This window comes from Lemur catta, chromosome 22 (assembly GCF_020740605.2).
Source record: "Lemur catta isolate mLemCat1 chromosome 22, mLemCat1.pri, whole genome shotgun sequence".
NCBI lineage: Eukaryota > Metazoa > Chordata > Mammalia > Primates > Lemuridae > Lemur > Lemur catta.
Window position 1 is genome coordinate 27,529,527 of NC_059149.1, and position 16,756 is coordinate 27,546,282.

General features: G+C 58.2%; 1 protein-coding gene across 1 annotated transcript in view; it reads left to right on the top strand.

The window, feature by feature from the left end:
* BLK (BLK proto-oncogene, Src family tyrosine kinase) overlaps nucleotides 1-8,415 on the top strand; it is a 38,106-nt gene extending 29,691 nt beyond the window's left edge. The window contains exons 9-13 of the mRNA XM_045535600.1: nucleotides 1,054-1,233; nucleotides 2,385-2,461; nucleotides 5,303-5,453; nucleotides 6,677-6,808; nucleotides 7,473-8,415. Of these exons, the coding sequence (XP_045391556.1) occupies nucleotides 1,054-1,233; nucleotides 2,385-2,461; nucleotides 5,303-5,453; nucleotides 6,677-6,808; nucleotides 7,473-7,678 (746 nt within the window). The 3' untranslated portion in view covers nucleotides 7,679-8,415. The remainder of the gene's footprint in view (nucleotides 1-1,053; nucleotides 1,234-2,384; nucleotides 2,462-5,302; nucleotides 5,454-6,676; nucleotides 6,809-7,472) is intronic.
* The last annotated feature ends 8,341 nt before the right edge of the window (nucleotides 8,416-16,756 follow it).

Consider the following 16,756-nt stretch of genomic DNA (forward strand, 5'->3'; position numbering starts at 1 on the left):
CTTGTGAGGGAGGAAGAGCAGAGGCTAGTCTACCCATTTTACAGATGAGGTCGTGGAAGCACAGCACAGCTGCTGTCGCTTGTCACTGGGGTCGAGCAGGAGTAGAATCCAGCTCTCCCAGCCCCTAAGCCAGTTCCCACCTTCCTCCTCCTGGGCCCAGAGCTGGCTTTGCCTCTGACTTGTGTGTGAGCCAGAGTGTCCGGATGACTCCTCGTGGCTGTGGCTCATGCGGACGGAGCAGCAGGTTAGACCTGGTGAGCCCGGAACCGGAACTCCACAGTCTGACTGTGGGCCGAGGCCACCACTCCCGGCTGTGTCACTTAACTTCCAGGACCTAGTGTCCTCACCTTTCAATTGCAGCTGAGGACTGTGGCCCTGCTTGCCATGGGCACTCCCAGAATATAAAATACGGGGCTTTGTTTTATCCCTGGAATGTCGCGGGGGCATGACTGCAGGGTCGGATCCTGAGTCCACCCTGAGTCCTCCAGCACCCAGGGCTGAAGCCTACGATGCCTCGGGCAGGAGCTGCAGCCGGGTCCCTGCAGCCAGGTCCCTGCCAAGGCACCGCTCCTGGCAAAGGGCACGTAGAGTTATTGTCTCTTACCCTTCCGTGTGGATGGGGGCCCAGTGGAGTGCAGGGAGAGTGTGGAGACACAGGTGGTCTAAGGACAGGGCACGGGGAGGAGGGAAGGAGGCCCCGCCACCTCTGCCCCCTGCCCCCTGGCTGTGCCTGACGCTGTCATGTGATAGGAGAGACCCCTCATGCAGGGGGTGGGCTTGGGGCAGGAGACAGGCTACATGCAGCGCAAAAGGGGGCCACGAGGGGGGGGCAAAGAGGTGAGATTGCCCCCTCTAGCAGGGTATAGCCAGGGGGCTGGGACAGGCTCGGCACCCTCTCACAGGGCAAGCTCCACATAGCCATCAGCTCTGGCCTTGGGTCCCCACCTAGAACAGGGGTGGCACCGGGGAGCCATGTCAGTCTGGGTGGAGGGATCACTCCGAGCAACCTCTCCGTCTTCTGAGCGGCTTCTTCCTGCCCCTCCCCCTGCTCAGGCTACTACAGAAACAACGTGAAGGTAGCCATCAAGACCTTGAAGGAGGGAACGATGTCTCCGGAAGCCTTCCTGGGCGAGGCCAACCTGATGAAGACTCTGCAGCACGAGAGGCTGGTCCGGCTCTACGCCGTGGTCACCAAGGAGCCCATCTACATTGTCACCGAGTACATGGCCAGAGGTGGTGCCCCCGCAGGGCGGAGGGGCTGGGGTCCAGGCTTAGAGGGAGGAGCCTGAGGCTGATGGGGCAGCGGGTTTGCCAGGCCAGGGGTCATGGCAGGGGTCAGTTAGCCAGTGTCCTGCAGATCTGGGGTGTGGTGAGGCATGGGGGCAGGAGGGCAGGGAATGAGAAACAGGAGAGCTGAGTGGTGGTGACAGAGCTGTGCTCTCAGCTCAGGGCAGTTTGGCCAACATGTTTGGAGGGTGCCCAGCCCTGTTGGACCCCCGTTGGGAGGGACAGAACATTGCAAAGTTGGAAGAGCAGGTGGCTGGGCGTCCAGAGACAGGCTCTAGTTCCAGTCCTGCCACCTCCCAGCCACGGGACCTTTTACAATTGTACAAACGTTTTACAAACGGGGGTGGAGAGGGCAGGCTAGACAGCCTGTGAGGCCCACAGCATGGCCAGGTTCCATGGGACAGGGGCCTGGGGTGGGCCTCAGCCTTTGACCTCCTTCTCTCCCCACTGACCCTGACTCCCACTGCTCCTAAAGGATCTCAAATATAGCTTCTTAATGACTGCCACCAAGGGGGCCAGAGTCCGAGACTGTGCTGAGGGCACAGTGGCTCCCCTGTGTGCCTCTGGGCTGCACCTCGGTGAGCTGAGCGTCCCTCCAGCTCTTTGATCGCATGTGCAACATGCGTCTGTCCCCCGAATCAAGCCCCGGGACAATCTGATGTTTTCTTACTGACGCTGGTTCCCCAGAGGCAGCGTGTATCTGTCAGCAAGGATTGAGGGAGCAAGGCCAACATGTGGGAGTGTCACGTCGGGAAAGGGCATTGACCTTGGAGTCAGAACTAGGGTTCTGCTCCCAGCTGCTGGCTGTGTGACCTCAGATAGGTCCCTGCACCTGGCTGAGACCCAACCCCTTCTGGGCAGCCGATGGCATATCAGCTGTCTGATGTAACAGCCGTGCTGCGAGGCCTGAGATTGGAATTTCTGTGACGTATGAGGCGCTCAGCGGCCGTAGGTGCTTCCTTCCTGGTGCGCTGAGAGACCCGAGCGAGCCGCTGCCCACGTCCTGCTCCCAGGTGGGGGGCAGCCGACACCTGGAACAGGCTGGCACCTCAGGGGGTCACTCTGCAGAAGTGCAGTGGCAGCTTCTCTCATCCTAGGGTGCCTGCTGGACTTCCTGAAGACAGACGACGGTGGCAGACTGTCCCTCCCGAGACTGATCGACATGTCAGCCCAGGTTGGTGAACTCCCCTGTGCCTCGTAACAAAATCGGCTACTTAGAGGGCGTGTCAGTTAGATCTAGGATGGACCGTGAAGGACAGAAAACCTTCTAGATGTGTAAACGGATGTGTGCGGTCCGGCAGGTGTGGCTTTGCCCCACCGATTCTCCCACCCGGTGTCTTGGTGTCATCTCATTGTCCCAGATGCTGCTCACACCCCACCATCCTGTCCTCTTCTCAGCCAGGGGGCCGAGAGCCCACCGTCCTCCCTCTGGGCATGAGTCCCTCAAGTCACCTGCTGCGCTTGCTCATGCATCCACACACAGCCCCAAGGAAGCCGGGGAGGGGGCCCTCGGCCCTGGGCAGCCGGGGTGGATGAGGCTGCTCTACTGCAAAGGGGATGGGTGCTGTGGGGGCCCCATAGGGTTGGCAAGAGTTGCATTTATTATAACACGGTACAGGCAGGTGTGTTCATTTCTACTTCAGACCGTGCCCACAAATGCCTCCTGTAGGAGGTGACTCTGAAAATGTTGATCGTGTTCCAGGGGCCCTAAGTCCTTGCACAGCCCTGGGATTGGCCCCCAGCTGATGGGCAGGCATGAGTCTCATCCAGGTGCCAGGGGCGTCACTTCCCTGAGCCTAGAAGACCCCCTACTGCTGCCATCAGGGAACCTCGAGGGCCAGCCCTCAGCTGCCCTGGACTGTTCCTCAGCATCCCTTGGGTTCACATGCAGAACTTTCCAGACGGCATGAGGTAGAGAGCAGAACAGAGAGGAGGGATGTTCCCTCCCCGAGGATTTAGCCGAGGGCTCTGACTGGCAGGAAACACATCTGGTGGCCCCGTGTGTGTCGTTAAAACTGGAACTCTCAGCAGAAAAGCTCTGGTCTGTGGTCACCCTGCGAGGTGCACACACAGCCCCAGCCTCACAGAGGAAACCTCCCTTCCCACCACCCCGCACAGCCCGCCCCGCCTCGTCCGGCCTCATCCGCTATTAGCGTCGTGCAGGAACTGAGGTCATGGTGCCTTTTTCCACTGAGGTGAGCAGACATCGGTCTGAGCAGGGTCGTGCGATGGTTTTGGAAAACGGGTGCTGGGGACCGGTTTCAAACCACATGACAGCGACACGCCCGTTCTTCCTCCTCTCAGCCTCTCCTGTCTCTTGCTCAGTCCCCACTGCCAGCCCTTGGGAAATCTTGGGTCACCGGGGTAAGGGATGCGAAAGGCCATTTGAGTTTAATACCTAGATGTGGTCACACATCCGGGGGTAGGAAACCAGAAAATCAGAACCTCTCGGACCAGCTTCTAAATCTGTTCTGACCGTGCTAACCCCTCACCACGCGTGCAGCGAACACGCACGCACGCAAACCCAACGCCCTCCTGGGTGCTTCTTTTCCTGTTCTGTGGGATGAAATGCAAAGCCCCCCAGGACCCTTCCTTCACGGCCAGCTCTGGCCCACCCACGAGGCCCAGGGGCCCTACTTTGCAGCCAGATGGCACCGTTCCCTGTGCCACCTGCCTTGCCACACCTCTGCCCACAATGCCCACGAAGCCCTCTTCCCACCTGGTGGAATCCTACTCAGCGTTCACGACCTGAGTCAAATGTCATCTCTACTAAGGTTTCCCCGGACAAGAAACTGCCAGAGAGCCCTTAGCTCACGTGTGCTTGGTGGCCTTGTGCACGGTGGCTTCTTGAAAGCAGATCTGGGCCCTACTCGACTTCTTGGGTTTTTCGTGTTTTTAGTACCGCTCAATAGATATTAGTTAACGGATGAGTACTGTCAAAGGCTGGTCAGACGTGTTTAGTGTTTAGTTTTGTGTCCCAGCAGCCCTGTGCTGGCAAATGTGCATTGACTGAGTGACTTGGTGTGGGAATCAGTGAATGAGTGAATGGGACAATGGATTCATGCATGAACCAGTGCAAATGGAATCATGAGGAGAAGTGGGCTCAGCTCCAGGGCTGGCTCCGTGCGGTAGCTGGTCCAAGGGAGTGAATTGGCTCTGTGTTCTCTGCCTCAGTTTCTCCATCCATCAATTGGGTGAATAAATCCTTAGTTTCCTTGGCTAAAAGGCACCGGACCAGCCATAAACCACTATCGCTGGCCCAGCGCTGGTGATCTGGGAACAGAGACCAGGGCCCCCTGCCTCAGCTGCCTGTCCCTCTGGGTCCTGCTCCTGCCCTGAGTGCCCACCGCGGGCCAGGTGCTGGGTTAGGCCCTCAGCCGTGGCCACCTCATCCTATGTGTCCCCCAACCCTGTGCCCTGGAGACCATGCCCCTCCTGTCCTGGGTCAGGACTGGGACCCCTAAGGGACATAGCTGGAGGTCACCTGTCCCCATTGGGGGCTCTGACTCCAAGAACAGTGTCTCTAGCCTGCTGGAGGGGGACACCGTGTCTCTTCCCTCCTGCCTTCCTCTCTCCTTCCTGCCCCTCCCTTGTTTTCCTCCCTCCTCTCCTACCTCTGTCCTGCCATCTTCCTTCCCTGCGCCGGGAGACGGCAGCCTGGGAGGAGCGGTGAGGAGGGGAGGGGTGCAGGTGGCCCCCGTATCTCTGACGACAATGTCTCTGCCGTTCTGGGCTTCTGGGGGCCTGGGGTTGTCCAGCTGAGGAGCAGCTGAGCTCCGTTTCTACTCCCCTCCAAGAATGAGCCCCTTCCCCAGCAGCAGAACCCCCCACGCCCACCAAAGCAACCAGAGCACCCCCATGCCGCCGTCCTTCCCTGGCGCCTTGCCAGGGGGCGAGGCTGCTTCTGCAGAGGCTGGCGGGCACTTCCCACAGGGGCCTCGCAGGGGCGTGGGGTGGTCTCGACCCTGGCATGGAGGCCGCCACACCGTCCTTCACCTGTGGCCTGTTCCCTCAGATCGCCGAAGGGATGGCGTACATCGAGCACATGAATTCTATCCACCGCGACCTGCGGGCGGCCAACATCCTGGTGTCTGAGACCTTGTGTTGCAAAATCGCTGACTTCGGTTTGGCCAGGATCATCGACAGTGAATACACTGCCCAGGAGGGTGAGCAGAGCCCCACAACTGCAGGGGAGACCTTGGGCCTTACCTCCCCGACTCCCCAAAGCCTCTTGACATTACATGGTATGGCCCCGTGTGCGGAGACTGAGAGCACTGTGGTTTCTACAGTTCTAGACCAGCATTCCCATAACTGTGTTCAGCAGAGTAGTAATGCCCCCAGACCTCCCACGGAGGAATGGCTTTAGGATAAGGTCAGTTTGGAGAAACTGCAGTTCATCGCCCTTCCTGCCTTGGAGATTCCCAATGGACATCAGCATATTAAAGGCACTGAGAAGTCCTGCAGCCAAGAAACAATTCACATTCACCTCACCTGGTGTCTCCTGAACTAGTTTCAGCCCCCAATACTATTTCCACCTGGGTCCTATTAATCTCCCACAGAACTAGGCTTTCACAGAGCACGCTTTGGGAAACACGGCTCTAATGGGCGAGCAGCAAACCTTACACCTGAATTAGGGTCTGCACAGAGCTCTCAGTTTTCTCTGCTAATATAACTGAGGTACAAGTCGACTTCACAAGAGGATCTGAGGGGTCGAATACATTTGCCTGCGAGCAAGCGAGATTCGCCGAGCATATGAATCAGCCGTGCAGGAGAAGGGTAGATGCGGCCGGTTCCCTGGGGAACTTCAGGCTGGCTGGGCCACTGAGAGAGCCGGGCAAGGGGAGGGAGTGCCACTCGAGCCCTGTGCTCTGCTGGGAACGCCGACCAGGCCCACCGCTGTCACAGGGCCTCATGGGGCATCGATGTGAGTCCTTCCTCACAGTGACTCTAGGCGGTCCAGGAGTCATGTGTCACCATCTCTGCTGTGCAGGAAAGGACTAACTGAGGCATGGACAAGTTAAAATGATAGTCCGTGTTATTAAGTAAGGCCTGTAGGTGGCAGAAAAGGACTCTTCCATTCCGGATGGAAACACTGTTGGTTGCGCAATGAGGCCGCTTACTCTCTTCTTAAAGACCTACTGGGGGTGACGGCAAGTGACGTTGGTGTCCATATTGCCCATTTTTGCTGCAGACCCCGTGTCTGCACTTACCCGGTCACGGGTTCTGGTGTGTCCTGGTGACTCCTCGGCCGCATCTCTGTGGTGTCCAGCGGCCAAGGCTGTGAGGCCCAGCAGTGGGGGCCAGAGGCGCGGTGGGAGAGCAGGGGTGGGGGAGAGGGAAGGGGCGGCCAGCGATGACCTCTCAAAGCTGCGCGTGGCTTTTCCCGCAGGGGCCAAGTTCCCCATCAAGTGGACTGCCCCGGAGGCCATCCACTTTGGGGTGTTCACCATCAAAGCAGACGTGTGGTCGTTCGGGGTCCTCCTGATGGAGATCGTCACCTACGGGCGGGTGCCGTACCCAGGTAGGGCGGCGCCTGACGCTCTCGCCGCGCCCTGCTTTCCCGGGACAGCCCTGGCAGCAGCTGGCCCATCCTTGGTGCCCGGGGCTGCCACATTGTGTCAGACTGGGGTCCCTGCCGCAGGGACAGAGGCCCAGACATGCTGTTCAGAGGGTGGGCTCTGCCCCCTTCGTGCACACTGCTCTGGGCCACAGGGCTGTGTCCCCTTCCTCCAGCAGAGGTCACACGGGCCCCCCAAACTGGAACCAAGGTAAAGGTCAGGTCTGAACTCAAGTTTACTCCCCACAAGCCCCATCTGAGCAGGCAGAGTGGTGGACTCCAGGCCCCCAGACGCCCCCCACGCCCCGGTCAGAAGGGCTGGGTGGCCCTGGGCGAGGGTTCAGGGGGCACCTGCCCCGTGAACAGGCTTCAGCTGTGCCCTGGGCAATCGCAGGGAATAAGACAGGCCCCATCCGTGAAGGGAGAGCCCCACATTCAGGGGAACAATCTACAGCCTCATGTCCAGCTATTCCCTGAGCAATCAAATTTAAATAAAGGGATGTTTAAAGGGGGCACCAGCTTGGTGACACGAGATGGTGGGGGTCCGTGCCTGCAGGCACTTTTGCGCTGGGATGGCAGCACCCCCCCTCCCGCCCCCACCCAGGCTCTCTGTCCCCTCTGCCCGCAGGAATGAGCAACCCCGAGGTCATCCGCAACCTGGAGCGCGGCTACCGCATGCCTTGCCCCGACACGTGCCCGCCCGAGCTGTACCGCGGCGTCATCGCCGAGTGCTGGCGCAGCCGGCCCGAGGAGCGGCCGACCTTCGAGTTCCTGCAGTCGGTGCTCGAGGACTTCTACACGGCCACGGAGCAGCAGTACGAGCTGCAGCCCTAGCCCGCCGGCCCGCCGCCCGGGTCACCTCCCTGCAAGCCGGGAAGACAGGCAGGGACAGGGCGCCCCTGTCCCAGACGGAAACCAGAAGCAGAGGGGGCTTCGCGGGCGGGTCCGGCAGGGTCTCAAGCAGGAGCCCAGTCTGCCCGCCCCTCCCTGGCTGTGTGCCCTCGGACAAGTTACTAGCCTCTCTGTGCCTCCACTTTCTCATCTGTACAATGGGGAAGGACCACATAGGTACACACGTCCTATGTCTTGTCCTGAGGACGACGTTAGGCCCAGTGAGGTGCTGGGAACAGTACCTGGCACATTATTAAGTGACTGTCATCAAGGCTCCGGTGCTGGTGCCATAGCCAGGAGACGGGCCACAGATGACCGAGAGCCCTACTGCTCTGACCTGGGGGGACCGCACCCCTGTGCCCACCCTTTCAGCTGCAGAAGCAGGACGGGATCCCCTAGACCTGTGGTCCCCAACCTCCAGACAGCAGAAAAATGATCTTCCATGAAACTTAGGAAAGGGGGTGTGGCCGCCCGGCAGCCGGTGCGCGGCGAGTGAGAAGCTTCCCCCGTAGTGACAGCTGCTCCCGCGGCTGCATCCCCGCCTGCGCCCCGCTTCCCCCCCCGCCCCTCCCGTGCGTGGAAAAATTGTCTTCCACGAGACTGGTCCCTGGTGCCAAAAAGGTTGGGGACCGTTGTCCTGGGCACTTGGGGTCTGTTGAATAATAAAGTCACGAGTCTGACCTTTTCCATGTCGTTCCCAGTGACCAGCCTGGACCCACCGCATACGCGGCGTGCGGGGCGTGCACGAGTGGCCCGGGGATAGCGCGGCCCCCGCCGTCACTGCCTCTCGCGGCCGCCAGGGGGCGCCCTCGCCCCGCAGATCCGCGGCCGCCGGGCGCCTCGGTGGGCTGAGCAGGGAGGGGAGCCCAGGACGCGGCAGGGGACCAAGGGGTGGAGACACCAAGGAACACTGGAAGCTCTCTCCTAGTTATTTTTTTGTTTTGTTTATAATAGACTGAATGTTTTGAGCGGTTTATGTTTACAGAAAAAACAGCAGAAAGCAACAGTGTTGCAATGGTGTGGTCCTTTTGTTGCAATTGATGAGCCAAGATTGACACACTTATTCACTAAAGTCCATCGTTTATATCGGGGTTCGTTGTTTGTGTTGTACATTCTGTGTCTTCCCACAACTCGGGCCCCAGGCTGTCCAGGAGTCACAAGGCCTGGAGCTGGCTTGTCACCTCCCTGGACCCCACCGCCTTCCCTTAAAGATGAAAAGCGTCATCCAGTGTTTCACAAACATCACCTGGGGGCTTCGTTTAACATGCGGCGTCCTCAGCCTCTCCTTCAGAGATGGAGGCAGGTCTGAGGCTGGGTGGGGAAGCCTGGGCTTCCGCAGGCCCCTAAGCCGGGGCAGGGGGGCAGGTGTTCCCTGACCCCACGGTGGGAGCAGCGGCTCTCAGCCCTGCTGCACGTTGGAATCTCCGGCGCCGGGATTCCAGGTGGGGCCTGGGCAGCCGCATAGTTTAAATGTCCCCAGCTGGTGCTAATGTCCACCCAGGATTGAGAACCGCTGGGCTGTGAGAGGTTTGGAAGACTGGCTCCGGTCACCCGGAGGGCCCGTCTGTGTCAGGTCCCGGCCCTGCAGGCCCAGCTGATGCTTGCAAGCGACAACCCGCGAAAATCAGGAAAGAACCCGCGAGGCCAGCGCAGCCTCAGAGGCACTTCCCGGCCTCCGCTCGGCCTCCCAGCTGGTCCCGGGGACGGTGCGGCGGCGCCGGGTCTCCGAGGACGAATGAGAGTTTTCTCCACCGGGGGGCGCCCTCGCCCCGGCGGAGCCCGGAACGGAACCGGTTTCCCCCGCGCCTTTATTATAGGCGCATAAACAATTTATAAAGGGTGAGGAGCCTTCCGATTCCCAGCCCGAAAGCGAGACGGGTGAGGGTGTGAAGAGAGGAGAGGGGCAGGGAGGAAGAAAGGAGAGGGAGAGACTGAGCGAGAGAGAGAGTGGATGGGACTTTAGAAAACCCCAAGAGGTGGCGCTTATGGAGGAAACTGGGGCCCAGAGAGGGTAAGTAACTGGCCCAAGGCCACACAGCTGGCAAATGGTAGAGCGGGACCCAGCACTCCCCGCCATTCTCCCCGGACGTCTCAAACTGTGCTGCTCGGGTCCCAGGAGCAGCAGGCTCATGGCGGGAGGGGGCAGGGGAGTGAGAAGGTGGGGTCCAGGCGAGCCCCCCACCCCCTTCAGACTCAGCCACTCCTCTTCCCCTGTTGTGTTTATCTGGTTGCCTTGGAAGGGTTATGTGAACAGAGCCTGGCTTTAAAACTTTTTTTGAAAATCAGTCCTCTAGCCCAACACTCTCACCACTCTCCCCTTCTCACAAATGGGAAACTGAGGCCTGGATAAGGGATCTGCCCAAAGACCCACAGCTGCACAGTGGGAGGTGCCAGCAGGGCCCCAGCCTGCCGGTGCCCAGCCACGCGCCTTCTCTGTCCTGCCCTTGGCTTCCAGGTGGGCAGGTGATAGTTTACCCCAGGTTTTTCTGGAAAATAGTCATCTTTATATTTGAGAACTCTCCTCCTCGGAGTAGTTGGTTCGCTGGAAAACTCCATTCCTTAACCATGCCAGAATAGCTCTGTATTGAACGGAACAGAGTGTAGCGTCTTTAAAGCAATTGCTCGTACGTGCATGGGCACAGCACTCCACAGTTTACAGAGGGGTTTCTGCGCCTTGCCTCGGTGCGGGGCTCTGGGGTGTCCTCACAGCAGCCTCTGGGGTGTGTGGCTGCCTTCGTTTTGGAGGAAAGCAGGGACACGGAGCCTGTCGCTCACCAGCATGTCCCTAGAAAGTGGGGGGCCAAACCCCGAGTCCCAGGCTTGGCTCTGTGGTCAGCACCCGGGGGACCCTCGAGGGCACTGCGGCTCGATGTGCTCTCGGGCAGACATGACCGTGCAGGGCCTGTCGGTGGCCCTGGAGGGGCAATCCTTTTAGTAAGGTTAAGCAAACGCTCCTGGAGGATGACAGGAAGGTTCACGAACGCCCGGCAGAGCAGAGGGAGGAAGAGAAACAGCTGGTGCTGGTGGGGCCGCCGGGCTGACCGGAGCCTCCAGCTCGAGTCCGTGCAGCGGTCCCTGCAGGGCTGACGTGGCCAGGGTCCCCTGCCCGAGGTCGGGGGCTCTGCTGCTGAGTCGCGGAGTAACAGCCCCACCTGACACCAGCCGGAGACCTGACACAGCCCCCGGGGACTGTCCAGGACAACGGGGGGAAATGTTAGAATCCGTGGGTGCATACGGAGTATGTCCAACTGGGGACTCCGTGACCTCTCAGGCTTTAGTGTGACCCTGAAGAGAAACATCCGTAAGTGAGACAAGGCCCCACCCTAAGGAGCTCTCACATGCGCCATCGTCACGGAAGCAGGGTGCCACCATGCCCACGAGCCACCCGATGCCAGCAATGCCACGTGTGGGCCTGTGTTTTGCCTCATGTGTGTGGCCCGTCTCAGCCTGCAGGCCGCCCTGAGGAGCAGATGCGGCGACTGGTCCCATTTTGTAGATGAGGAAACTGAGGCTCTCGGGATTGAGGTCACCTGCCACGTTCACACAGCTGGGACATACCCAGGTTGGCCTGAGCTTGTCCCAAGCCTCTGCAGAGCCTCCCGCAACCACAGCTTTCCTCTCGGGCCTGGTGCTCCTGCCAGCTGCAGGTCGCACTGTGGAAGAAGAACAGGGTTTGGAGGAGTCAGGTCGGGCTCGTATCATCTCTTGGCTCTGCCTCCTACTGGCTGTGGGATCCCTGGCAATTATTTAACTCTCTGAGCCTCCGTTTTGTCACCTTTAAAATGGGCACAGCAGGCCTGTCTCAAAGGGAAGCCGGGGATGAACTGAGACGATGGACCTAAAGCTTCAGGCATAGTGCGGTGCATACAGTAGGATGTCAATACATGCATGCTCCCTTCCCACAAACATGCTTGAGAGCCAAGCCCAGGCCAGACAGCACCTTCCCTGGGTCACCTGGGAGCGCAGCCTGCCAGAGCCCTGCTCCCCTCCCCACCCTGTCCCACCCCCTCCTTTCCAAACAGCGGCTGGCCCTGGAGCCACCAGCCCCTGTGGGCAGCAGAGGCTGACAGGCTGATGGGAGCCAGTCCCCACAGGCCTGCAGGTGGCCTAGTGAGGACCGATGAGGTGGAGGAGACACTGCCTGGAAGTTGACAGCAGGGAGGGCAGGTGGGAGGGCACAGGGAGCTTTCTGCTCTCGGCCTGATGCCTCCTGAAAGGGCCGGGGCACCATCTAGGGGCATCTCTGTGGGAGCCTCCCTTCTGTGCCAAGGTCACTCTGCTGCTCTTGGTTAAAATTAGCCTCCTGCTCATTGCTCCGGACCGTGCGTGGCCTTTTCCCAGGAACCACCAGCACCCGGCCATGCATGGATGGGGCTGGGCTGCACGCCCTCCTGCTGTCCAGGGCCAGGTACAGCCTATGCCCGCTGCTCTGGGGGCTGGAGGAGGGAGGGGCACGTGCATGTGCGTGTGTATGCGTGTGTGCCTACACATACGTGACCAAACCAGGGATCTAGCAAGGAAATCACGGAATTGCACCAGCTTTTTGTCATTGGTGTCATTGCTTGATTATGGTGTTTTTTGCTCACCTCCAAGGCCCCGTCGTGACGGCTGAAGTCATCACCTTGCTCATTTCTAGCCCCCAGCATTACACAGTAGGCCCACCCCCACCCCCACACGCCATACCTGAGATTAAGAAAAATGTGCAGTGTCCCTGAATCCCAGCAGTCCCTGGGTATTTACTGAGTGGATGAGCAAATGATAAAGCAAAATGAGGAATGGTCACCCTCATCCCCTCTGTCCCTCACAGTGTTCCCAGCCAGGCCTGGGGCCAGTGTGTAGAAAGTGCTCAATGGATGTTTTTCCAGTACACAGATGGAGACAAGTGGCTGTATTGTTCTTTGTCCACATCCCACACCTAGTCACCTGTTAACCCAAAACGACACGCTCAGTCAGGTCAGGCAAGGATGGTTCGAGTCACAGGAAGAGCTGGCTGAGGGTAGGAGGGAGAGAAGCACAGCGGTCGAGGCTCTGGGGCCAGACAGACTCGGGCTCAAGTCCTGCTCAGCTGCAAGGTTTCCTGCAAGGCAGTCGGTCCCCGAGCCTCCTCCTCGACTGTCACCCACTCATCAGTGGACTCCCCTCGAATGGACCCATCCATGCTTCTCAAGGGCTCAGCAGAAAGCCTGGCACAAGGTGGGTGTTCAACAGAGCACAGCTGTTAGTATGTTCATGAGATTTCAGTGGGAGAAATGTGTATTAAACGTCCAGGGGCATAGGACGGGATTGCTGCTAATCCTGCAAGAGAGAAACCTCGAGAAGCGCATTGTGAGCAGAGTTACAGTGTCAGGCAGGAAGAGAATATTCGCAGTGCTGTATAACAAAGGATTACTTCAGAGAAAACTTAACAAGTTCTTCCTGTTCCTGAACAGCCCACAGACAAATGGACAGATGATAAGTGTGGCATCGGCCCAGAAGGAGAACCACAGACAGCTCATAATACAGCCAGAGGGGCTTAGTCACACCAGCAAACAGGACTTTGCAAATTATTAATAAATAATGGTGTTTAATTTTTTGCCATCAGATGACAAAGTGGCCAGACTCCTCATGTCTGATAATATTGGTGACAATGTGGCAAAATGGTTTCTCTTTTTAGAAAAAGGATTTTGATGGGGGTATAATGTGATGAAAGGTTGATGGGGAAGCATTTTTGGCTTCCAGAATGTTGCTGCATCCGCACATCGATGGAGCCATTGCACTTCTAGGAAATTATCCTGCAGCAAAACGTGCCTTTGTTCCCAAAGATAAACAAGCAATACTCTTCACTGCAACTTGTTAGTGATCAAAGGGAAACCACAGTACAGCAATAGGGAAGACTAAGGACATGAGGCACATTTATTTTGGGATGGCTGTCCTGCCCTTACAGTGGTGGGCACTCCGGTAGGTTCTGACTTTGGAACGTGACCAAGACGTAGCAAGTGAGGGAGAAGGTGCAGAAACACACACATGGCGTAATTCACACACACAAGTTTACATTCATCACACACGCGAATGTATGTAAATGTCCAGCAAAGGGACCCCACGACCTCCGGGGAGGGAGCAGCCGGGGCTAATGGGCAGAGGCGGATAAGGGAGGACGTGGCATCTTGCTCTGTCTCGCATTGCTTAGTCTTGGGAGTGAAGACGCATTAATGCATTTGGAGAAGAAAAAGGCCAGGCCGGTGGGAAGTGATGGATGGTTAGGTGCAATTGTGCCTGGTGGCAGAGAACGGATGACGTGACCCCAGGGTTGGGTCCTGCCCTGGGCTCTACTGGCCCCCATGCCCTATTCCTGCCACTTCCTCCCCCTGTGGTGCCCTCCCCCAGGTTATCAGCACCCACCGTGGGGAGCCTGGCCCTGCCCCGCGCCTGGGGACAGTCCATCACGGCTTATCGCCCGGCATGCGGGAGGCCGGCACCCGCCAGTGGAGAGGACTGGCGGGTTGGGTTGATGGTGGCTGAGACCCTCCACTCAGCGTCCTAATGGGGGTAGAGGGACAAGGACTTCCGGCCACCAGCAGCAAAGCCACAGCTGTGACCCACCTCCCCAAGAGTTCCAAAGGATGGTCCTCTCTTGCTCTAATGACAGGAGTGGCACCTAGCATCGACCGTGTGCTTACTGTGGGCCAGGCAGGGGGCATTCTTTTTTCTTTTTCATCCTTACATAATCCTAACAGGTAGATACTGGGGTGCCCACCTCCCAAATGAGGGAACACTCAGAGATAGTAAGTGACCCAGGTGACACAGAAAACACATGGCAGAACCAGGATTTGGACCCAGGGTGCTGTGACTGCAAACACGTGTGTGGGCCGCCACACAGACTTCTGCCCTAAAGCAGGAGGTCCCACTGGACTAGTCAATGCCAGCCCTGGGTCTCCTGCAGTGTCCCTCGCCCCTGGGGTGACTCACTCTGTGCCCTTACCCTTGGCAGGGAGCGAGGGACCCTCTCCACTGGAGGTGGCTGCAGGGAGAAGTGGCATTCACACATGTGACTAACCCACGGAGAATGGGAGTCACCTGGATTTCCCAGGCAGTGGGCAGGGCCGGCCCCGGCACGGCCTCGTGGTACCGCAGGCTTCCCTGGACCTCAGCCGTGCCATTTGCCTGCCTCGCTTTCCCCATCTGTACGATGGGTGCAGTAAAAGCACGAGTGGGAGTGAGAGAGATGTCAAATGTATGCCGAGCCCTGGGGTGTCAATCAGTGGAAACGAAGCACCCAGAACCCAGCTGAGCAGCGTCAGCAACCAAGTACCATCATCATTGTCATCAACATCATCATCACCATCATCGTCACCACTGGTGCTTCCTCATTTGTAAAATTAAGAGGAAAGATTAGATGACATTAGGTCTCTTCCAACTCTATCTATAATTCCGGCAAGCCAAGGTGAACTTTTTTTGTACACTCCTCGAGGAAACAGAATTTGCTGCCCCAGCGTAAAGGGAAAATATTTCATCTGAGTGGGGAAAAACTTGCAAAGCTCCCGAGAACCTCCAGAAACCTGCTGAATGTGGTCACCATGAACCTCCTCCTTTAAGCGGTTCTCTGACGACACTCAGTTCATCCTCTTGGGTTATTTCATATCCCTGAAAGTAACAGCTCAGCCCGACTTTGCAAATCTTCACCTCCGCAACACGGAGTTCAGTCTGTGGCGCCCGGCTCCCCGTACCCCTCTAAAGGGTTGGCACGACTGCAAGGGAGTGGGGTTCTGTTGTATGGAACCTCAGGGAAGTCTGCGGGGCCTGGGGCCAGGGGAGCTTTGGAAAATTCTGGATAAAATCCCTTGATGAGCTTAGGGAGCAGGAATCTCTGGTCTTTGGAGAAGTCACCTGGATTTTCAGACTGGGCAAGTATTCCTAGTTCAGTCCCTGCTTGGTTACAAAGCACAGCTCCCTCCGGGTTCTGATGGCATTTGTGAGTGGAGCAAGCTGCTCTGCAGAGAGGACCCTTGCCCCTCAGGGCTGCGTCCTGCCTACTTTCCGGCAGTTACCTAAATTCTTTGCGCCTCAGCTCTCTCTTATGAAATTTATAATAGTTTTATCTCCTAGGTTTATTTTGAATACTTGGGGCAGGACCTGGCACTTAGAAAGCTCTCTCATCCAATGTCCCCTGGCTCTCGGGAACAACAGAACCCTCCTTGGAGTACAGTGTGATTTGAGGGTTCCAATCGGGGCTTTCCAGCAAATTCTGTCGGGTCACTGTGACCCTCTCTAGTATCAGGTGAACCATATGAAACCTCCATCTTTGTAGGTCAAAAGTAATTGAATTTTAGCTCAGCCTAATAGCACGTAAGGGGGAAGCCCCTGGGGCCACAGTGCACCCTTCTGCAGTCTGGGTGGGGCCGTGGCATAAAGCCAGGCTTGTGGAGGGAGGCCGGGGGCTGGTGGAAATGACCTTGGTGCAGCTCGGGATTCTATGGCTGGTCCCTTGAGCTGAATCGCAGCTGTGCCCAGCCTGGCTGGGACTCGAGAGATAACACAACCACCACCCCACCCCAGGGGAGGTCACAGTGGCCTTGGACGAGTTCCCTCCCCCGTGGCTGGACGAGCTCTCAGACGACAGCTGCACTCCCTTGAGGGGGCAGGGCTGGGGCGACAGCGGTGGGCACGCGACCCACCAACCATGAACACACTCAACCCTCTCGTCATCGCTCCGCGCCCCTGTGTCACGCCAGGATCCCTGGGCAGGTGCACGTGGAACGGCTCCGGCAGGACTTTAGGGGTCTTTGACCCAGGGCAGTGGGGTGAGGCAGGGTCTCCGGGGGTCTCTGCAGGCCACAGGCCTGGATGTAAGTCCTGGCTCTGCCTCTTCCTGGGGGCAGTAAACTCAGGCAAGCGATTTGCCCTCTCTCTGCCGTGTGCCTCAGTTTCCCCAGCTACGCAATCTGGGTAATAACAGTACCCAGCTCACAGGGCTGTTGGGATGTGGGATTGTGTTTGCAGGGTGCTCGGTAGGTGTCAGCCAGCGCTTTGATGACCGTCCGTTAG